The following is a 24,655-nucleotide window of genomic DNA, read 5'->3' on the forward strand; positions in this document are numbered from 1 at the left end:
CGACCCACTCTAATATCATGTTGTGGTAAATCGATGTTGTTGTAATTGTATTAAACAAAGGAGATGAATAGATTTACAAAACCGATGTTCCTAAAAGAAACAATAGTTCCTAAAAGAAACAGCAGTGAACTAAAGACAGAAATAGAAACTACCTAATAAACTAAAGACTGACTAAGATGATCATTAAAGAAACACAATAATATTATAATATAGACATACGCAATAAATAGTCGTCTCTGAAGAATGCTTAATACCTATGTATACGTATAAATAGTTGTATCTATGCCTATGATAGAAATACTTATTATTCAAGCATCTAATTAGAAGTGGGTTAAATGTGCATCCGTCCTGTTTGCATTAATATACTGTACAAACAAAATATACTAATTATTATCTATGCAATCAATCAAAATGAAATCTTTGTGCATTCACATATAGAAAAAGAGTTCATCCTTATGAATCGTATTATCATCAGTGAGCTATTATAGACTGATATTAGACGTGCTATTGAAATACCCATATCACCAAGTTGAATGAATAAAGTCTTTCAAGAAACAAACCAAAGGATTCATCTCTAATCTGTAGTTTAAGGAACTGTAACTTTATCAAGAGGAGGAATCCTCATAATCTGAAATGATGTAAAGAATTAAGAACAATATAATATCAGTGCTTACCATTTATCTGCAGGCAAAGAACAACTTGAATCAGCAGAAATAACTGAGCTGAAAATAATATCTGAACCTTAAAAAGAAATTAGGTTTGTCAGAACCTTATTATGTTAGTATAAGATGGCTTATCCTAGGGAATGGATGCAAAGAAACCCGAGTTAAGGAGGTATGGCCTAGCCCACTAACTATGATGAAAAGTGTCGAGAGAATGTTTATCCTCCAGCAAGGTAGTATATTGCCAAATCTAAACCTTAGAACCAAAAGTACAGGGAGGTTTAAATAAGAACATCGCAGGATATTAGCTAAGTTGCAGATTCGGCCCCTTTGTGCTGTTGTTTCCAAGTACGAATCATATCAGAAACGGATACGATTAAAATACCTTCCAAATTTGCCATGGATGCGTTTTTTGCTAAGCTGAAACGTTTCAGTGAAAATCCCACCAAATCCAATCAAATCTAACATCTATTCGGAAATTTCCAAAACGAATCTGTACGGATTCGAATGATTTTTGGAATGTGTTTTTTCTACAACGATTCTGGGAAGGCTGCACGATTTTGGAAATGATTTTTCCCAATTTGATAGCCGTAAAATAGAACTTCTAATTCGTAGCAGCAGGATTTGATAGTTGAATAGACGTCCTGCTTAGAATTTCGCCACACCACAGGTCGTTTGCATTTGCAGAGGGCACTTTAATTGTCTGTCGTTTGCAGGACGAAGAGGACATTTTAATTGTTTGCCGTTTGCAAGACGAAGGGCAGCCAGACGGATCACGACTGTTCGTCGTTTGCTGGAGGACGAAGGGCAGCCAGAGGACGGGTCACGACAATAACCAGGCAGAACAAAGGTCGCGACAGTGATTGTTGGTCACGGCGTGTTCACAGAACCTACGATCTGCATTTTAAATTTTGTAATATTTTTAATTTTTGTAAAGTTAAGAAAGAATAATATGAAATTATTATTTTGTAGTTTTGTAAAGTTTTATTCATATTTTTTTAATTTTGTAAAGTTTTTTTAGAATAATATTTTCAATCTTAAGAGTATTACCGTATTTATTTTGTAAAAGTTTTTAAAATAATAGGTAATAGTTGATTCGTTAATGAATTAAATTTATAAATAGTTTTAATTAAACTTACAAGTTACAAAGCTAACAATGTTTATTAATTTATATTCACATATAATGAAATTTAATGTCCAATTAATTTATATTGTGTTTCAATATGTTTTTTTATCTATAAATTATTTTTCAATGTTTATTAATTTATTTTCATATATGGAATTTAACAATGTTAATTTAAAATATTTATAAACATAAATAAATTTTAGTTATTTACATTATAGTAAAATTAAAAATTACAAATATAGACTAAATTGTTTTTTGATAGGGACTAATTTATTATATTGTATAATAATATATTAATAAAATAATTAAAATATTAAAAAAATAGTAATAGAAATGTTAAAATTTAAATAAATAGTAATATAAATCTTGTATTATAAATTATAAATTATATTTTGATAACTGATCAAATATTTCACATTTATTATTTAATAATTGGTTTTGAAATCTTTGTTAACAGGATTATGGCAACTAATGTTAGCTCATCCACCTTCAAAACCGATCCAAACTCACCTTTATGGAAATATGTACAAATGATAGAACAAGTAAAAGGGGGTGGAACATTTGTATGGGTATGCAATTTTTGTAATGTGAGGTACAAAAGTTCATACAATCGTGTGAAAGCCCATTTATGTGCGATTCCCCAACAGGGTATCAAAGCATGTCCTGGAGAGGATGGTAATGAATTACCACCTCAACAAATTGCAGGATATATTAGAGAGCAAGAGGAAGCAGATGCAAGAGTTTCACGTGGCACAAACCATCCTTTGAAGAAAGGGAAGAAATCAAGTAGGCAACCTCCTCCATCTCATGACTTCCCTGATGTTGTAGTAGAGAGCCACCCATTTTTGGATAGAACTGAAGAAGAACATGTCAAGGGAAAGAGAAGCAAGGGGCCATTAGAGAGAGCATTTAAGAATGATGCAAGAGAGATTGCAAATCAAAGTGTTGCCAGATGTTTATATGCAAATGGTTTGTCATTTAATGTTGTACGATCACCATATTGGCAGGATATGTTGAGAAAAGTAAATGAAGCTCCAAAAGGGTACATGGGGCCAGGATATGAAAAGGTGCATAGCACTTTACTAGCAAAGGAGGTAAAAGGCATAGACACTACCTTGGCTTCTATTAGAAACTCATGGAAACAAACAGGGGTGTCAATTATTTCTGATGGGTGGAAGGATGCCAAAAATCAGCCATTAATCAACGTGATTGCAGTGTTCCCTAAAGGAGCAATGTTTCTTCAAGTTGTGGATTGTGAAGGGCAAGTAAAGGATGCACAATTTATCGCTAACATCCTTATATAGTGCATTTAGGATATTGGCCCTCAAAATGTTGTCCAAGTAATAACAGATAATGCAAAGAATTGTAAAGCAGCACGGATGTTGATTGAGACGCAATTTGATCACATATTTTGGATACCTTGTGCAGTGCACTCTCTAAACCTCATCCTACAGAAGTTGGGTAGGAAAATAAATTGGATCAAAGAAACCTATGCAGAAGCTGAAGAGATCCAAATGTTCATCACAAACCATCACATGTCACAAGCCATTTTTAGAACATTTTTGCAGTTGGAGTTACTAAAGGTAATTGAAACACTTCAACTTTTGAATTTTGTATTTCACTTTAGTAAGTATGAATTTAGATTTTAAACTTGAATGCATCTTTGTATTTTAATTTTAATTTTTTATGTTGAATAGGTTGCTGAGACCCGATTTGCATCAAACACAATGTGTGAGAATCACTTGCTAGCATGGTTACTAGTCAAATCTGGTCACTATGGAGGCAATCCAGTACTGAGAGGGCAACAAACGTAAAACGAATGATCCTAGATGACACTTGGTGGGAACGAGTGGAATATCTTCTTAGTTTCACTGAGCCCATCATGAGTATGATTCGTTATACCGACACGGATCATCCATGTTTGGGAGAGGTATATGATGGAATTGACTCGATGCTTGAGAAAATGAGACACGTCATCAATCAAAAGGAGCAAGATCCTGAAGAAACTTTCTTCAAGGAGGTGCAGACAATTTGTGTTGAGCGGTGGAATAAAATGACCACCCCACTTCATCTTCTTGCATTTGCCTTGACTCCCAAATTTTATTGCGATGAAATTTTTGCCATGCCATCAAGGGTGCCACCATACAAAGATGTGGAAGTTGGTGAAGGATGCAGGAAAGCACTTACAAAACTCTTTCCGGATCGTGAAATGGAGAATATAGTTACGAGTGAGTTTGCTGATTTTGTAGCTTCTAATGGTCAAAGTGCTTCCGCTCTCCGTGACAAGTACACGAAGGATGCTCATGCTTGGTGGTACCTTAATGGCCATACATCACCGCACCTCCAAACTCTTGCAATCAAAATTTTATCACAAGTAAGTTCTTCTATTTTTATAGCACCCTATAAATTTTTATTTATATTGCTTACTATTTGTAAAATTGACAAAAAATATTAACTTTATTTTGATTGACAATTTTTTATGACACTCCCTTTGACTCAATAGGTTGCTAGTTCCTCTTCATCTGAGCGAAATTGGAGTACATACTCCTTTATTCACTCAGTGAAACGCAATCGATTGGCAGCAAGTAAGGCAGAAGAACTAGTTTATTTGCATTCGAACTTGCGCCTTCTAACTCACAGTCACAATGAGTACAAGGAAGGGGGCATAAAGTATTGGGATGTAGATCTAGAAAGAACTGATTTGGATTTTTCAGGTGCATCACAATCTTTACTGGACGTGCAGACGGATAGCAACTGTCCTAGTGCAAGTGATTGTGGGGTTGCCTGTGATTCTAATCTGCATACATCATCTATTGTCAATGATGATGTTGATGAACTTATATGATGCACAGTTAGTAACTACTGTGAAGATTGATGCTGCAGCTAACTAGATGAACAACACCATGCATTCAGTCAGTCACAAAATTACTGGCAATTAGGAATAGCTTTCTTTAGTTTGTTTTAACTTTTATTTAATCTTCGTGTTGTTTGCTCCATGCAATAAGGCAAGTTGCTGTTTCCAGCAGTCATTAGTCATTTTTTACTTATTGTTAGTTAGTTAAACCTCAGTTCATTCCCTTCATTAGTGTAGTTTTTACTTAAATTTCTGTGTGCATGTGAATGCATACTGGGCAGTTCAGGGGTGAGAGCATTCGATTGCTCTTCTTCATATATTTTACAGTCTTATGCAGTTCAAAAGATGTAATCAGAAGTTCAAAAAATAATAAATCCTATTTTTCTGCCTTATAACAGAGTATGTTCTGTTCCAAATTATGATTTCTTTTTTGTTCTGATTCTTGAATATTGATTTGGTATTATTGTTTTTCTTTTCTGTGCATTGCTGCTTTTCAGTCTCCACAACTACTAGATTTTAATGTTGACCCAACAAACACTGAATTTCAATTCGATATATCTATCATAAAATTCAAGTTTTGACATATTGATAGTAAATTATCATATTTTGAATTAGTAATATTAAATTATTAATGAAAATTCTGAGTTTTGTTTATCAAATTATCATGCATGATGTGTTATTCTAAATTTTTAAGGCTTCAAATATTGATATAGTTATGATTTTTTATTTTTTATTTATTTTTCTTTATTAGCGTACCCAAACGTACCTTACCTCCCCAAAAAAATGTGGCGTACCAGCGTACCGTACCCACGTACCCGTACCTGTACCCGTATCTGTATCGGCAACTTAGGATATTAGGAATGTGTTCATATGGCCTTAGTAGGGTAATATAATTGCCATTAAGGACAACATGTACTTAAGGCCAGGGAGACCTAGTGAGATGGTCAATTAGACTACACAAGTTTAGTGGTGACAATGACAACACACAGTACAGCACTTGCAACTTATAAACATGGCGAAGGTGGTACTTTGCGAATGGGTAAGAACTGTCAGTTGTTAAAACCAGCAAGGCAATGTTTAGCTCGATAGGTCATTCTCATAGGCAAAGATGTCTATACAGTGCAACAAGCTATTTCAGTTAATGGGTTCAAACCATCCAAGACTCTCTGACTCCTGGTGAAACCTGAACCGAGTAGCCCTAGCAGAGTCCTACAGTGAGGTTTTCCCACCATAGCCCAATTGCAAATGGGGACCCTCTCTGTTTGCTTCAGCAGTACATGAATTGGTCTTAGGGGGTCTTAGTAGGCAGCATTTCCAAGTTTCCAAGTCAAGATGAGATGAGAAAGTATCAGGCCATGGGCTGAAACATGGAATCAAGCATAGGGTCACTTGATTTTGGGTAGTATGAGAATGATGAAGATGGACAGGTAGGGTGTTAACATTCAGGTCCAAGATTAGACCAAGTGCAGCCAAAGATAACACAACTCCTTACAAGCTCACTACATTAAGCTTGAGAATGCATTAGAAAGGTATTTAAAAGCACATAAGGAAGAATCTTGAGGGCAAGGCAGAATCCACACCTCCCTAGGATTCAAAATCCTAGCGCTCCCTTGATTTCCGCCTGCTGTCATTACTTCTAATCTTGATCAATCTTCAAGGTCTGCCTAACCATGCAAGTCTTAAGGTAACAAGAGAGAGATTTGTCATACCATGAAGGTCAGCTCCTTAGGGAAAATAGGTAAAATCACACCAAGGGATGGTGAACTTATGGAGTTCGGGGGTAGATTGAAGAGGAACTATCTGAAAAACGTTATGTTGAAAATGACGAAGTCCTGGGGTAAGGGCAGAATCCACTCTCAACGATTTCTATCCTCAATTTACCCTGATTTCCGCCCAGCTAGTGTAAGAATCTTTAGACCCCTTGAATCTCTGCCCTTAAAAAGATGGAGTTAGATGGCCCACCTTTAGCACCTAGGATTCCCACCTTATGATAGGAGTCTTAAAACATGTTTTTTTTCCCTTTTAACTTGCAAAAGATCAAAACAAAGTGAAAGGCTAAGTAATCAGCAAGGTCCAATAGGCTATACATTTTGGCAAGAATTCAATGAGGAAGAAGAAAATCCCTCAATGTGTAGTGGATTCCACCCCACAAGGAGAATACCTCTCTCCTTGAACAAGCCTTCACCCTTACGTGAAACTAAGCCCACTAATTTGAACAAACACACTGCAAGAACAATCAGACCTCAGGAAAAGAATGGTAGTAATGAACTGAATTAAATTTTTCAAGGAGAGAGATTGTTGGAGAGGATGGAGTGGTGAGAGAAATTTGACTTACATAGCAAAGTGAACTTAAGAAAATGAAAATCCTCACGCCAATGTGATTTTCGCCCTGCTCTTATAGGGACTGACACAAATACAATCTTCAAATCTGTAATAGGGGAGATTTGCAATGGCAGCATGGTGGCAAAAGCAATCAATTGATGTCAATTTGAGGTATAGAAGTCAAGGAAAATACCTTGAAGGGTGGAAGATTCCTCCACCCTCCAAGTATTCTTATCCTTGTCAGACCATAACCTCTGCCTTAGATGGATATGCCTTCAAAAGGGGCTACAGGTGAATAAACAAGAATAAGGAGGGATTGGATCAAGTCTAGGAAGAAACACAGCTAATTGAATGAGTGTGATGCTGTGAAAGAATGATGAAGATTTTGAACAAAGAAAAAATCCTCAGTGGAGGGTGGATTCTGCTCTCCCATGAGGATAATTTCTCCTCGCCAACACCAAAATTCCACCCATATTATGAGGCTCAGCCCAGGATCTAATGCAGTGATATTTTTAACTTGCATTAATCTCCTTGTTAGGTCGAACAAGAGGGAGTAGAAAAACAACTTCGATAAAAGGCCAAGTTGGCCTTGCCTTGGGGTATGTGCCCCTTCCACCCTAAAAAGCCAATATAAGAGAGGAGGGGTAAGTCATTTCCACAAATTCAAAACAAAATATCTCTGCAATTAATAGCAAGATTATCCCAGGAATAGAACCAATATTTTTTTGGCAGTGAATTTTTCATCAAGAGGCAGCAAATTGCATCTATAAAAAGACAATGAACTCTTTCTTGAAGGTGGTGGTTGATCTAACTTGAAATGTGAACCTTCCTATGGTAGTGATAGACATTTTCAATGGGCATTGTGGGCATCAAGGCAGTGATCTTGCACAGGAAGGCAGATTTTGCTGAAAAATTAGAGAAGAAAGATGTTAAGAAAAAGAATCTGGGCACGTAATATATGAAAAAGCTTGCTTATTTCTTTCAGATTTTAGAAGATTCATCTCAGACTGCAAGAGGTTAGGAAGGTTTTAATTTTGGGCTGAGGAAAATTTATGATGGCATTGTATTTTACCTCTTCATTTTGCAAGTAGATGAGATGATGGATTTCAAGATAGTATAGATGCAAATTGTATTTCATGAAAATTTAATGTTTTCTTCATTTTGTTTCTTCTCATCATTCCAGGAGCTTGATATTTATCCTCTTTTGTTTTGCAAGGTGGATCACTCGAGAGGAGATAGGACATGCTCAAGATCCTAAGTGAAGCTCAAGATTTTAAGCAAGACGAATGCTCAAGGACTTCAAATAAGAAAGAAGATCCAAGTCAAACTATTGAAGGACAAATTCAAGTCAAGAATCAAGAAGTTCAAGCTGCAAGTTCAAGTTAAAGCAATCTGAAGACTTTGAAATGAAGATGGAGAAGGACTGAGAAGATGAAGCAGTTTTGGAAAATGCCACTAAAGGCTTGATAATGTTGACTATCAAGAGATATTTTCCCACATTGAAGGATTGATCAAGTCGATAGGATGAGGATGATGAGGTGGCACCTAGTTGCCTTCTACGATTGGGAGATTCTAGTTACAAGCACATTCAATCAAATTACACCAAGTGTATATTTTTCTCATTGACTATCAAAGGTGTTATAATTTTCTTACTGGCCCACAGAGTAGTGCCTTTATATAATTGATTTATATAATGGTAACCCGAATTAGGGTTTGAGGGGATTAATCTTGGCTCTTGATCATGAATTGATCTTGGCCCTTCATTGTAATTGAACAACTATAAAAGGCCAAGGCCTTCTCATTTGTAAGGGTATAGATATTAGATTCATTCGATTGGGAGATTAGATTAGAGTAGGTTAGCTAAGGGAGTGACTTGATCAAATTGTTGCTATAATGCTATCAAAGTGATTGATGATGATGGAAGAATTGTCATTGATGTCAGACGATTTCATAAGCATATACAAAACTACTAGTGTTAGCATGCGTCATCAATGTCAAAGGTATGAAAGAAACCAAAGCTATTAAGTGTAAACAAGTTTCAGATTTACAGAGCAAGCAATAGTATGTAAAAAATAATAAAAGGATACAGTGACTGTATGAGTCCATGATAGTATTTGACAGAAGCCAACAAAGTAATGATTGGTGACAATGATACGTTTACTGGATATGGTTGACATATAACATATAACATATGCAAAGTGATGTTGACATATATCATATAATGAAGACAATAGCAAGTATGTTGACACAGCTGTTAAACAGAGGATGACAGTGCTATATGTTACACACTTTGAACATTGTATATTGGTAAGTATCATACGCAGCAATAAGAATTTTGAAGACCCTGACAACATGGACAGTCCTCTACATCAGTGGTATACATTGTAAATCAATTTTATTTAAGAAAATGTTTATGACTGGAGGTTGAGGAAGTCATTACGCATGGTGAACATGAAGACAAGTGAGCAACAAAGTTTATGTCAACAACAGCAATAAAGATTCAAAGATAAGTCCAACGTGCATGGACACATCAACAACCTGAGTTGGTCTTTATAAGATAAGTTTAATGATCGCTGTGAAAGAACAGCCATCAAATGTATTTGAAGCAAATAGAAAGGATATACGTGACCAGAGGTTAACAAAGAGTTTGGACACGATGGAAACAGAGTCCACATCAAGTCACGCAAGTCACAAAAATATATAAACAGCATACCAAAACATGCAAAGCAAAGAGGATGCCTATTATGTTCCTGTGATAGCAATAGACGGTAAATTTCTTGTGATAAGTCAGATTCACAATAGTATAATACATAATGAATCCTACAGATGGAACAGCATACATCTCAGTGAGTACATTCAATGCTGAAAACAAAACCATAAACAAGCAGATTATCATATTGCAAATCATGATAATATTCAATGGTTGCAGTGCATCATCGATATTTTACATCACACAATATTAAAAAATCTGTGAAACTAACAGTAACTGACCCAGTCACAAAAGCAATTGTGGACAAGTCAGGAATTATTTAACGGCATGGAGTAAGATCAAGTGATGATATTTAAATATCATAAGTTATCGCATATAATACAAAGATGTGCATCTAATGTTACAGGAGCCAACGTGCAAGGGTCTGCTATCTTCCATATAAGGGATGGCATATAAACTATTTGCAGACATCATTCACTGTCAAAAGTTAGTACAAAGAAATAATGGCACAATACCATTCAAGCAATGTCTTCCAGAAGCATAAAAGCATAACAATCTACAGACTTATACACAGAAATATATATTATTATTATTATAGACAGTGACAGTTGTATGCAGCGATATATTATTCCCCATTTCCGAAACTTGGCCTTTTTGGTCAGGGACATGTCCCCGGGTTACATAGTTGAGTTTGTAGAAACTAGAAAGGCTTATTGACAGGTTTGATGAGAAGGACCCAAAGTTGCGCTTTAAGCAATTAACTCAGCAGAAACAATGGGGTTCAATCGGCGTTATTTCCTATTTTCAAAGGATTTCGATGTTGGTCACAGATGTTTCAGAGAAGAGGCTCATGGTTCATTTTATGGATTGTCATTTAGATCCCTTAAAAGGTTGAATCAGGGCACTTAATCCACCTACATTACAAGAAACCATTAAAAGGGCTAGAGACAGAGAGACCTCTACTTCTAGGGAAAAAATTCAGTCCTGGGAATTCTCACACAAAAAGGAATAAAGACAAAAGGCATTAGCATAGAGAATTAAATCAGTCAATGACAGGTTGAATAGTGAGCAATTGAATGAGCTTAGAAGGAAGAAATTATGAAAGGCAAAACAATTCTAACACTTTTTAGCTGAGGAATTGACATCAAAAAAATCAGATCAGCAATTCGATAAAGACTTGAGAAGTGAAGAGGAACAAGGAAGTGGTGGTACCACTGCCTGACTCTCTAACTTCCAAAAAGCAGTAACATTTAAGGTTAAAGATGTTCGACAAGGGCAATGAATAATCTCCCCTTGATACAGATTCTATATCTTAATTGATGAGAGCTTTTGGGTAGGAGAGGACTTCAAACAGCAGAAGAACATGAGGGTTTAAGAGTGATGTTGTTAGCTGATGGTATAAGCTCATTTGCACTCATAAGATTTCCAATTCGAGCATACAACTAGGAAATTGTGAGTTGAAGGATGAATTTTATGTGGTGGGCATAGGAGATACTGAAGTGGTTGTAGGGATGCATTTGATGCAATCACTTGTGGAGTTCACTTTTAATCTACTAAAGATGGAAATGGAATTTAGATCAAATGGAAGTAAGATGAGGCTCAAAGGATTACAAGATTTAGATTCCAGAGTTGTGTCCAAAAAAATGGAGCAGCTAATTAGACATAATCAGGGGGAGTGGATATGAGAGTGTCACAATGCCCACAATTGCAGATTGGCAAAAGAACACTTTTCATCTCGGCATAGAAGTTGCTAGCAAAGCATAGAAAAGGGTTCTAGAATAAAGCACGTGAAGTTCACTTGAGAGGGGAATTGAGCATGACATAGAGCTCGACAAGGGTGTCAGATAAGTAATCACTACACCATACAAGCATCCAAAGAAGCATAAGGATGAGATTGAGAAAGCCATTAAAGAGTTAGTGGAGAGGGTGTCGTCGGTAGACATTGTGTATCGGCCGATGGGTCCCTTCGAAAAGGAAATTGTGTATCAGCCGACGGAACCCTTCGGAAAGGAAATTGTGTATCAGCCGACGGGTCCCTTCGGAAAAGTTCTTGTTATGTAGCCGACGGGTAAATAGTTTGTAGCGGACATAATGTATCTGGCCGACGGATACCTTCGAGAAAGTTCTTCGAAAAGCATTTATAACCCCTTCGAGAAGCATTGTAATCATCTTATCATCAAATCTTACCATCGAAGCATAATGTACTGTTGGCATATGCGAATAATAAACGTTCTGCTGTTTGCTGTTCGTATTCATTGTCTGTGTGCGTTTGTTAATTAATCTATGCGGTAAACATTTGGCGCCGTTGCCCGATGGACCTAGTATGCAGGCAGGCGGAAATGAATTAAATGCTGAATCAGTTGAACAAAGATAAGAATAAGCTGAAAGAAAAAGATGACATACGTGTTGCGCAGGAAAATTTAATTCTTGTTCAGCAGACAGAGCGTCGAAGGAGATTTCAAAAAATTGCCGACGGAAACAAGAGCGCGGAAGGATTGTTGAAGGAGACTCGACAACGGCTTGAGTTGGTGGAAGAAGCGAGGGAGGAGTTTCTGAACCTACATACGCCACGGGAGAGAATCCTGACGGAAGGAGATCGACTCGCACGGCTCGGAGTGCCGACGGAGCACGAGCATGGAGTGACCTCTTCGTCCGAGATATACTTCCGGAACGAACGGCTTCAGTTGACAAACCCTCTTCTTCACCAAACAGCACGGAAGCAGAAAACAGCGCGGGTATTGGAAACAGTGCGGAAGCAGAAAACAGTGCGGGTGTGCAGAACAGCAAGGGTGTTCAAAACAGCGCGGGAGCTCAGAATAGCGCGGGTGCTCAAAACAGTGCGGGAGTGCAAAACAACACAGGTACACAACAAAACCCTCAACATACAGTGATAATGGCAGGTCCGAAGGAAAAATTGCCTAAATTTGATGGTGATGAAGCAGCTGATCCCATTCGACATTGTAAAACATGTGAAACGATCTGGAGGGCAAATGGCATAACAGACACAAACAAATGGATCTAACAATTTCCCGCTACCCTACGGGGTGTTGCGATTGATTGGTTTACTGATGCTGATCCACAAAAATTAAATAGTTGGGATAACATTAAGAAGGAGTTCATTGCAGAATTTCAACTTTTGCGTGATGATAATGAAATTGTAGCAGAGATATTCAATACCAAGCAAAAGAAGAATGAAACAGTACGGGTCTTCGCCAGGAGATTGAAGGACTTAATCAGTAAAATGGAGAATAAGCCGGCAGATGGACTCCAAAAAAGATGGTTCATTGAAGGCCTTCACCCTAAGCTGCGGAAAAAGATGAAGATCGTACCACCATCAACATACGATGAAGCATACAATCGGGCAATGAACCTCGAAAGTGACCAGAAGACAAAGAAGAAGAAGAAAAACAGCTCGTCCAATTCAGATGACGATGCATCTTCAGAAGAGGATAGCAGCGATGACGAGGGAAGCAACAGGAAGGTCCGTGCCCTCCAAAAGGATATGATGCGGATGATGAAAGAATTCAAAAACATAAACAAGGAGACTAAGGGCAATGACCTATGGTGCACGGAGTGTAAGAAAGAAGGCCATACGAAGGGATCCTGCCCGAAAGATCAATTTTGTGAAATCTGCCAGATCTTGGGACACTCGGTAAAGGAATGCCATTTCAATTTAAAAACCAGGACACTGCAGCAAGTGATCCTGTCACAGGAGGCATCCCTGTCAGGAGGGAACGGGAATACTAGTACGGAAGGAGCCACATCGAGTGGATACAAGAACAACCGGCGCGGTCAAAACAACAACAATAACAACAATGCTGGCAACAACAACAATGGAGGAAGGAGTCGAATTCAGTACGATGCGAATGGTCGGCCAATTGTTCAATTCTGCGCATGCAATCTGTGGGGTCACTTCACCCGAGAATGAACAACGACGAACAAACCGAAGTTGCTATGCCGATGGTGTGGACCTGGCGATCATGATGATACTAAGTGCCCGAAGTCTGGAGTAAACTTGATTACCGTGGGGACAGACGAGGAAGAAGTTCTGGCAATCACTCGGAAGCAGGCGAAGCTATACCTTGACCCAGAGGAAGAAAAGAAGAGACTAGAGGAAGCAAGGGCAGAGATCCAGAAAGCAACACAGGCAGAAACGGCACACCTGAAGGACCCGCCAAGTACCTCAGTCCGGAACTGTGCAGAACAGAACATTGTACGGAAAATATTGCAAGCTGAGATACCCGTCAAGATAAATGATCTGTTGCTAACTATGCCTCAACTCTGTACGGCCCTCACAAATATAGTTTCGAGTGCTAAGCAACCCGTAGAGCAAGACAACGAGAAACAAGGGGGTACAAGTGCAGAAGATCCGATGTTGTTAGCTTTTTCATCTGGACGCTATCCGGCGGTTGTTGAAATGGGCATTCTCGGGACTGTGCTAACGGACACGATCGTCGACGGAGGATCCGGTGTCAATGTGCTACTAGAGGATACTTGGAAAAAGTTGGGACGGCCAACATTATGGCCACCTACCTTCCAGCTGCTAACGGCCAATCAACATGGAATCAAGCCATTGGGAGTCCTGACAGCACAACCAATGATGATTGGAACACAGCCATTCTTGTTGGATTTCGTCGTGATCCCACTAAAGCGGAGAGGATATGATGCCATTCTGGGCCGGGGGTGGCTGATACAAGCAAAGGCAAAGCACGATTGGAAGAAAAATACTTTATCACTTGAAAGCAAAGGGCGGAGGTATGTCATCGATCTACACACTCAAATGGTTGGAGAAGAAGCTCTATTGTCAGATTCTGAAGAAGAGGATGAAAGGAGGCAGAATATGGAACCAGATCAGGAGGGAGTCCTATGATTGGAAAGAGATGACGATCTGGATTCAGTAAATGGTCTTTACCACTGGCAGATAGAGGATTACGAGCTCTTCCCAAGTTGTAATATGCTAAAGATCGACGAAGGTAAGAAAGAAGAAGGAAATGAATGTCCGAAGGAACACAGAGAAGCCGAAGGAGGAAATGAATGTCCGAAGGAACACAGAGAAGCCGACGAAGGAAATGAATGTCTGAAGGAACATGGAGAAGCCGAAGGAGGAAATGAATGTTCGAAGCAACATAGAGAAGCCGAAGAAGGAAACGCGGATATGACTGAAGCTGAAGGACAGAACATACAGTACGAACCCAAAAGAAGGAAAGATTCTACTTTATGACTGCGCAGGAAGAAAGTATTACGTCGAACCACACAAATAGTAGAAAGGTACCAGCAGCAAGGAAGACACACGATACGGTCTGCACAGGCAACAAAGCGGAAGGGTTTAATAAAAGTTGCAACAGTACAAAGTGAATGTGTTATTGACGGACAGAAGGGGCAACTGACGGAGTCCATGGTAGCGAACTTCGGGAACAAACTGGGCAATATGGAGATGACACTGAACAGGCGTAGCAAGTTTCAACTCGGACAGTGGAATGAGATCAAACCAGGCAAGTTCAAAGTTAAGTGGGTCGAGCCGTATCAGATCCGGGAAGTAGGGGACAATGGAGCAATAAATTATGGACTTTGGATGGACAGGAAGTGCCTCAGGCGGTGAATGGCTCGAAGCTGAAGATATACCACGGCCGGAAGACTTCTGCATCACAAAATGGCCTTCGAGAGACCCCTTCGTCATTGCAAACCGACGGTCGAAGGGTAAACTGACTTTGCTATTCTTTCTTTTTTTTAAAAAAAAAAGGTATCGTACGGTACCGTATAGTTTCATATCTGAAGGGAAAAGGAAGTACCGTACGATTTTTCATATCTGAAGGATGATGTACGGTTTTCCAGACAATTTAATATTTGTAGTACGGTTTTTAAGACAATGTAGGGGTTTCAAATTTGAAGTACGATTTTGTAGACAATGTGCGATTTTCATAATTGAAGGGTTGGTGTACGGTTTTACTGTAGTACGTGTTTTTTTGCATTGTACGATTTTTTAAGAGTTGCATATTGTAACACTGAGACCACCATACGGATTTTCATAGCCTCAAAATGTACGGACTTTTTCACTGTGCGGATTTCACTACTTACCGTACGGATTCTTAACTGGTCACCGTACAGTTTTGGAGGAAGTACGGCTTTTGCATATTATAAAGTATGAGAAGTACGGCTTTTTCTTGCAGTGTACGGTTTTCTTTTTGGTGTACGGGTTTCAATATTTGAAAAAAAAGTACCGTATGGATTTCATAGTGAAGGGAAGAATACCGTACGGCTTCCATATGTACTATACAGTTTCCAGGGAAAAGGAGTGTCGTACGGTTTTCAGGAAAAAGTGGTACGGTTTCCATAATTGAAGATTGGTGCACTTTTTTTTAGATGTACGGTTTTTAAGTGTTGTACGGTTTTTAAAAGTAGTGTACGGTTTTTAAGAGCTGAGTGTTGTAATTGGAACCACCGTACGGATTTCAATAGACTGAGAATGTATGGACTTTTTTACCGTACGGATTTATGGAGTTTGCGAGCATACATTTTGTAAACTTCGAATTTGGCAATACTCCAGGTTAACATACGGAATTTGGAGCCAAACTTTATTATTTTCCATCGTACGGATTTTGAAGACTTGGTGGGATATTGCAGTACGGCTTTTCCAGAAGATTGAAATAGTGAAGACGCGTTCAGAATTGTTTCATCAAAACTCGTGTGCGTGGCAGCTCCAAGGAGGCATCCATATGCAATCAGCAGACAGTGTCAAGATTGAAGCCGTACGGATTTCATCACAGAAGGGTGACAGGAGGTTTTCTAAAATTTAAAAAAAAAACGACGACAGAATCAAGTTGTTCAAAATGAGTGACAGATGATGCCAAAGGGAAGGGGACACATCCGTGGTTGCCAGAAAGAGTGCAGAATCGGCAAATAATGACAGAAATGGTGTGTTCCGTGCATTTCTGTGTGGGTTGCGAAGTGCTAATTTGGTCTTAGCGGCGACCCCACCCTGTACTACGACAAGGAGCGCACCCAAGGCGCTGCCCCAAGACCCCACGGGAACACTGCCCCTCGACCCCGCCGAGGGCGTTGCCCCCTAGACTCCCAGTCGTGGGAGTCTGACTAGTTGCGAAGACTTGGAGCTGTGGCAGGCATGGAGTGTTTGTGTATCAGAGGCACTGAGAGTAGGTGTGGGCCGTGAGGCTGTCTTGGTGGATGCGTAGAGAGCTCGGGAGGAGCTGATCATCCAATTGGACGCAATACAGTGACACTTGGTTCAGTGTACTCGGAATTGGAAGGCAGAAAGCGGCACAGGTGGCTATCAGGGTCAAATGTCAGATTGGCTAAGGTGACAGTGTTGAAGACCAGTTAGTCAGTCAATGTATTTTGGTTGTTGATTTGTCTCAAAGATTTTGTAATAGTCGTCAAGAGACGACTTTTCTTTTTGGGGGGGATGATGTCGTCGGTAGAAATTGTGTATCGGCCGATGGGTCCCTTCGGAAAGGAAATTGTGTATCAGCTGACGAGTCCCTTCAGAAAGGAAATTGTGTATCAACCGACGGGTCCCTTCGGAAAAGTTCTTGTTATGTAGCCGACGGGTAAATATTTTGTAGCGGACATAATGTATCTAGCCGACGGATACCTTCAGGAAAGTTCTTCGAAAAGTATTTATAACCCCTTTGGGAAGCATTGTAATCATCTTATCATCAGATCTTACCATAGAAGCATAATGTACTGTTGGCATATGCGAATAATAAACGTTCTGCTGTTTGCTATTCGTATTCATTGTCTGTGTGCATTTGTTAATTAATCTATGCAGTAAACAAATGGGTGCATCAGACCCAGCAAGAGCCCTTTTGCTTCAACAGTAGTGTTGGTGGAGAAAGATGGCACAATGAGATTGTGCATCAATTATAGGGCTTTGAACAAGAAGACAATAAAAAACAAGTATCCTATTCCTAGGATTGATGAGTTGTATGGTGCTTGTTACTTTTTGATTATTGATTTGAGAACAAGTTACCATCAAATTAGAATGAGAAAGCAGGATATAGATTATAACGCTTCTTAGAAATAAATCCAAAATTCAATAAAATAGCAAACCACTTTGAGGGAGTAACCTCCAATAAACATAAAAAGAAAATATTAATTATATATCCCAGCTTATTACAATTTGGAAAAGTCTCTTATTTATATGTGTAACTATATAGGTCGTGGATGAAAAAGGCATAAAGTACTCACGCATCTGAAAATCTAGCAAGTTACTTGCAGGAAAAAGAAGTGCTACACCAAACCAAAAACTAGTGGCAATTCTAGGCCAAACTGACTGAGGAAATCACGTTATTTTCAACAAAATTGCCCAAAAACTCAGTGCTTATATATATGAATGTCAAAAAGGTCATTTTAATTTTTTCAACTCCATTTCACCAATTTAAGCATATTACGATAATAGATAAGTGTCTATTATTACTTAATGGTAATCTATTTGTAATCTATTGTAAATATTAGAATGTTTCAAAAATTTAGTTAGTTGTAGTTATCTGTTAGCTTTTTTAGCTAGAATAGAATATTTCTATTCTTTATGATTGTTTCCTAAAGAAACATCGCTTTATTCTTTTGTATATATGGACCTCTCAGTCTCTGTTAATAACAAGCAAGTATTTTACCAATTACTTCGTAATAAAGCGATGTACCATGAGACAATGGTTTCTTCGTGATACAACTAGGGTTGATAACCAGGCATTGTGGGAACATGACACCAACTGTTGATATTTGATTACACCTTCACAAGTTTCCATTAAAGGATTACTCAAGTTTTTGACAACTGAAATTTATGTTTTATGATTTCTCCTACTATATATTTTTGTTCTACAGTTTTACTTTTCTCACCGTGAATCTGTACGTATCTAAGTAGTCATATTAAAATATATTATGTATATATATTGTATATTAATAGAATAAAAGCTTTTTAAAAAGTTTGCAAATGTGTATAACCATGAACTCTAAAAAAATGAAATGGTACAAAAAATGATGGCATCCAATTTGGGAAATGAATTCAAGGAAGTTCCTTGCTTTCTAACATTTTTCATTTTGTAGTGTAAGTTGGATAAAAATCTAACCATAGAAAACAAGTTAAAAAAAGCATCAAAAAATAATAAACCTGAGTTATACTGTCTTCAACTATGTAATTTATTAATGACTTAATTTCATGTCAGAGATGATACTTTCAATGTTTTCCTGATTGAGACCAGTCATTGGTCATGGTAGATGAAACCTTCGACAGACCTTTTAGTCCCATGTCAGTTATAACTCATGACCAAAAAATTGTCACAAATGCTTTCATATTATCCAGCAGTTCTTTGTTTTCATCTACAATAAATCATGCCAATGAGCAGATAGCTTTTCTTCTTAAATTCAAAAAGTAAAACTAAGTATCTTCAGCTGGCTACATTTTGTGTCATTCTCAATCAAAACATTTACCTGTATCTTAGCAGAGTTTACAAAAAGTACACAACTTTCATGATATATATGTTCAAAACTGCACTTTGATAATTGGGAATGAGATCTCCACTTGTGACCTCACATAAGTACCAAAAGAATTCTTGATATCCAAGTATAAAAATAGTAGGGTTATTACAACAATGTTAAACTGTGTCCATGTGAAAATTGGCCATTTTCCAAAGAAGATATACAAGACAGCATTACCTTATCATTGGCCAGGAAGATCCTTTTATTGGTATCTTTTATCCAAAATGGGACACTGTTCATTTAGATGGGATTAAAAATACAACTATTCTCTTGCTTTAATGTGTTTAAAGAAAATATGCTATATTTAGAAACTATGGGTCATTGGAGGGACATTTGATCATTTCTTTGGACCAGATAACACATAAAACTAAAAGAAACCAGAACCAGGGTATTGATATGAAATAACAAACCGGCTATGGAACCAAGTGCTTCAGCAGCTTCGTGCCGAACCATGGGATGCTCATTAAGATCTTTCAAGATTTCTGTGAGTGCAGTAGAAGCAACTTTATCTTGTAATTGTCCTAATACATAGGCTACCTGGAAAACAAATATCACAGAGCAAGGGTCAATGAAAATTCCAAGTTTCCAACATAACAAAAATTCATAGCCATTAAATCTTGTTATGATTCCATTTCTTCACTAATAACATGTAACTTTTATACCATAAGATAAAAAAAAATTGAAACATCAATATGAAATATTAAATGTAAGCTCATCATTTAAATATGTGACAATTTAGCAACCATTTTAAAAGCTGTTGAAATCGCACCAATTTGAGAAGGAATCAAACAACATATACAAATATGAACAAAGCAAGAGGGGAACAGGAAGAATGATGAGATATTGTTAATGTACATGAATAACCAATGTGAGTTAGGGGGAATCAAACATATATTCTGTCACATTGAGAGGAAATAGGTTATTAAATATAGCCCTTCTACTTGCCTTATTCCTAGTTCTAGTTTATGTGTTCTTCTATATCTGCCTCTTGTCTTCGTCCTCTCTAGAAAGCTAAATATGGGAATACAAAAAGAAAAGTGAAAATGGACTATTAGATTTTTTTTTAAACTAAGATAATAGATGAGAAGAATTAAGAAAACCTCATAATTTTGCCACTTTCTGCACTTATGACAACATTCTACCACATGCAAGAAGGATGTCGATAAGGGCTACTAAATTTGGCTTTGCTCCTCTCAACGTATTTGCTTAAATCTTCAAGGCTTCTAGAGCACATCCCTATGATTGCAGTCCATGAGATCATAAATCATCTAAGTTGCTAGTCCCAATGTGGGGACGGGTAGAAGTACAATAATATATAGATATACACATATATATATAGTATATACCATATGTGAAATACTAGTAACAATCCCTGTTACTATTATGTACTCATACATGGATGCATAAGTAACTAAAACCACAGCCAAAAAATTGATTGTCTAACTTTTGTTCTGTTAGGTGACAAGAAGAGGAAAGTTTAAATGTTGATGCCGATTCCAATTAGGGCTTCGGAACCTTGATTTTGTTCAAAACTTACAATAATTTAATCCTTGTTATAGCACCTATTGCATAGAAGACTATGCATCTCAAAATACAGAAGAAAAATAGACTCTATGAATGCATTCAAAGAAACAATGGATACTTTTAGAATATTTAATGAGTCAACTGCTAACATAAGTTTCATCTATATGTTTTAAACCTAAGTTGCTGGTCCCGGTATGAGATTATTTGTTTCCCTAGGTGCAAGTGCAGATTCCCATACACATATCATAAGGAAAAGCATAGTTGGCATAATTGCCGAGTAATCGCCGTGTAGCAACTAATCGCCAATTTTCTAGCATGGTAAACCTCAGAAAACATCGAGACTCGGCACTTCTCAAAAACTCGCCCTTTTTTTGGTTTCCCAGCAGATTAACTGACGAGCTTTTACTTGCAACTCAGCCGCGTGACAAACTGCAGCATTAAAGGCAAAAAGAGGTATTTGTTTGTTTACCAATTTCATTTTCAGCATTTAAAGGCTTGAGGAGTGGAGAAGAAGAGTTCCAAGGCATTCTTAAGTGATTGCAAGCTATTGAAGGCAGATTTGAGTGGATTTGAAGAGGATTCCAACAAGCTTTAGAAGACAAATCTCTTTCACAGTCACACCCACTCCCAATGCGGTGCCTCTCTTCGAGGCCTAGACCCCCTCTCTTTTCTGCTAGTAAAGCTAGGAAGAGGAAGATGTGATTGTATTGATGTATTTATTTACTTATAGTTTGACAGAAACTATTTACTATTTTGCTTCCTGCCATCAGCATTCCGCATGAAACTACAATTTTGTACCCACTATGCATTTATATACATCTAAACTCTGCTTGTTTCGTTTGTGTTCTCTTTAATTGAATCATTACATGCATCTTCTCATTCAATTTTGCAAAAAAATGTATTTTTAATTCAATTTAAGCGGTTTTTTAGGTTTCCGAGTTTTTCCTGAGTTTTCTTGAAAAATTGGCCGATTTTTTCCCAAATAAACTTTTAGGGGCTTGGCGAGTTCTTGCCAAGTTAGAGTTTTTCAACTATGATGAAAAATACAATCAATATTCAATAATCTTCATATTGCTCTTAATAGAGAGCATCAAAATCAACATTTGAACCAAAATTAGTTGCATTGCTACTTTCACTAGCCATGTCATATGTACAAGATAGCTCATCTACACAAACTTTGGCAAGTCAGGCAATAATAATGTTGAAATCAATGCTCAATCCTTCATCACCTCCTAAGTGTAATCATGTTTTTTATGTGACAAGAGATGCAAGTTGGAGTGCACAAAAACCAAATTCTTAACTTCTTTTGCACTTAATCAGCTTCAATTAGCTAATCGGGCCAAGGGCCTAGGCTTAAGGTGTTAATGTTTTGTAGCTTTTGTTGGATAAAACTTATCTCATTCTTAATCATAATAAACAAATGTTATTGATAACTAATGAGAGTTAAAGAGACATGTCTCTATGGAGACATGCCTCTTAAATCTCATATACATATGCATTGAGAATGTAATTTGGAAAACACGGAAATTAAAAACAGTGTTAGTACATTTATAACAATTTTCTGAAAACCAACATGGTATCAGAGCAGTGTTACGATCGAGATGCCAGATCAAAGACCTAATAATATGTAAGACTAAATGCCAAGCATAGGAAGAAAGCGGACATCCTATACAATCTGAAATCATTGTCAACAAGTGATTGCACCTTTAGATCTAATATATCTAACAAGAAATAAGTAAAGTCCATAACTCAACCTAAAGTTAAGAACTAAAAAGTCGAGCAGTTTGAAGAATGAGATGTATAACAATGCTTTGCCAGCTATTAGAACGGTTGATTAATAAAGTTTATACCTCAAATGCAGCATTGAGGATGCAGTATTTGTTTTAGATGTTGCAAACACCGTAGCCGACGAATATTCAAACATACACAAAGCTCGGAAGGGATTCAATAAATCAGCAAAATCATCCGGCAGAGGAAGCAAAGAAGTGTGGCAAAGCATGTTTTGGATTCTGCCACAAACGTCAAGAACATTGAACTCACAATCAAGGAAGTTACAAACAATGAGAAGAAATTAGGAAAAATTATAATCCTTGAAGAAGTTTTGGTCACAAAAGAGACACGTGTTCGTGCTCCATTAACAACAAAGTTTCGCACTCCTCCTCGAGGACTAAGTGATAGGTCTTATTCAAGAGAGTTGACATAACCCCAAAAATGGTACAATCAAAATAATCAATAGCAGATCTTTTAGGGTGTCGTTCATATACAAAGTAGACCTTGAAATTTCTATACAAGCATGAAAGATACCTGATGGATGCCCTTGCTGATTTGCTGTAGTTTTTGAATTAATAAACTATATTTTCCTGTGATTTCTTTGATGGTCTTTGAGAATAGACAGAAGTTGCAGAAGGTTTTGTTTTTGTTTTGTGTGTTTTGATAGTTTTCACAATAGTAATGAATAATGAACAATAAACATGAGAGGAGACTGAAAATAAATAAAAGCATAGAGCCAAATCAGAATTGCTATGAATCGTACCAAGCAAATTTCTAATTTATAAAGCCAAATAATAAATCCAATGCAATTCCAAGGAGCTTACATCCAACAATGATGCCAAACTGCTGCAAATGGCAGCCCTAAGACTACAAGGAATCACGTCCTAGCTGAAAGAATCAATCTGCAACGCTGAAACCATAAATCTGCAACCTGAATCCACAATAAAGAATGGCGTACTCTATCCCTGATAGCAATGCACACTGTCTGAAGAATCCAATGCCAATAACTGCTGAGGGCTACGTCCCAGCCAATCCAGAACCTGGGGTTTGCGTCCCAGATGAAGAATTGCTCTCTCAGAGCCAATTCACAAAAACAAGTTTTTCAATATGCAAAAGATAATAAGAAATTAGGTCTCCATCTCCTTATATCCCCTTCCAACTGTAAATCAAACCCTAAAGGGAAATTACACTTTGCCCTTTAAATAAAATATAATAAAATAACATTTTCCCAATTAAAGTCGTCCATGCTATAGGAAAAACATTACTTTATTAAAATTCCACAGCTGAAGGCACCAAAAAGTCTACAGATAGTAAAAATCATGTATAATAATTCGAGACCTTTCCAACGAGCTATAACACATAGGTGTACTTGATCAACTGATGCCAAAATCCCCTTATTACTCCAAAATGGTTATATTATTAACCTTATTTTAATTTATTTAATCACCAACTTAGGAAATATTTAAATATATTAAAATATTTCCCAAATGGTCCCGAAAGGCCCAAAATGACCAATCAAACATGAATCTGACCTTGTCACCTGTCTGTGACTGATGCCGGACAAGATGTGTCAACTGGTAGTCCATCCCTAAAATCTAGGGATGCTCCTAAAAAGTAGGAGACAGCCCCAATCAACCAAAATTGAGTCCCAATGACTCCCCTGCTGTGTGTACCTCTGAGAGAACTGTCACTGAACAAGGAGTTACTCCTAAAAAATAGGAGATGCACTCTAAGTCTCCAAAACGTTCGCTGAGGTCTCCAAATGCCTCCTAGACCACTCCTAGTCAATCCCTACAAATTAGGAATCCCTCCTAAATTGTAGGAAACTGCTGTCTACTGCTCCAAACCACTTGGGAAGCTCATGCATGACTCTCAAAGTCCCTAGGTTGGTTCCCTCTACGCTCTGCTAGCCTATCGGAACCAGATAATAGACCAACCCTGCTAGAAATGTTGTCACTAAGGAAGGGCAGAAATTGGGGACATGACAAAGCACAACTGAGATTGCAGATTGCCTAGAAATTGATAAAGTTGTGTCGTTATTGAAAAGGCTTTGCAAGCCCTCGTCATCGATTTTAGAGGCTTACTTAAGGTTTCAGTTGAGAGTGACATTCTTTATGTTTTTCCAAGGGACTATCCTCGTATGAAAGGATCTATTTCGGCTATCCTCCTATCAAAGGATCTATTTCGGCTATAAG

General features: G+C 37.7%; 1 protein-coding gene across 2 annotated transcripts in view; it reads right to left on the minus strand.

Annotated features, from left to right (window-relative positions):
• The window catches only part of LOC149564397 (ARM repeat superfamily protein), a 73,562-nt gene that overhangs the window by 17,458 nt on the left and 31,449 nt on the right, over positions 1-24,655 (minus strand). For both annotated transcript variants that reach the window (XM_089827452.1, XM_089827451.1), the window contains exon 5: positions 19,577-19,703. In XM_089827452.1, coding sequence (XP_089683578.1) covers positions 19,577-19,703 — 127 coding nt within the window. The remainder of the gene's footprint in view (positions 1-19,576; positions 19,704-24,655) is intronic.

The sequence above is a fragment of the Cupressus sempervirens genome, chromosome 4 (genome assembly GCF_028749045.1).
Source record: "Cupressus sempervirens isolate cs-2001-9-10 chromosome 4, ASM2874904v1, whole genome shotgun sequence".
NCBI lineage: Eukaryota > Viridiplantae > Streptophyta > Pinopsida > Cupressales > Cupressaceae > Cupressus > Cupressus sempervirens.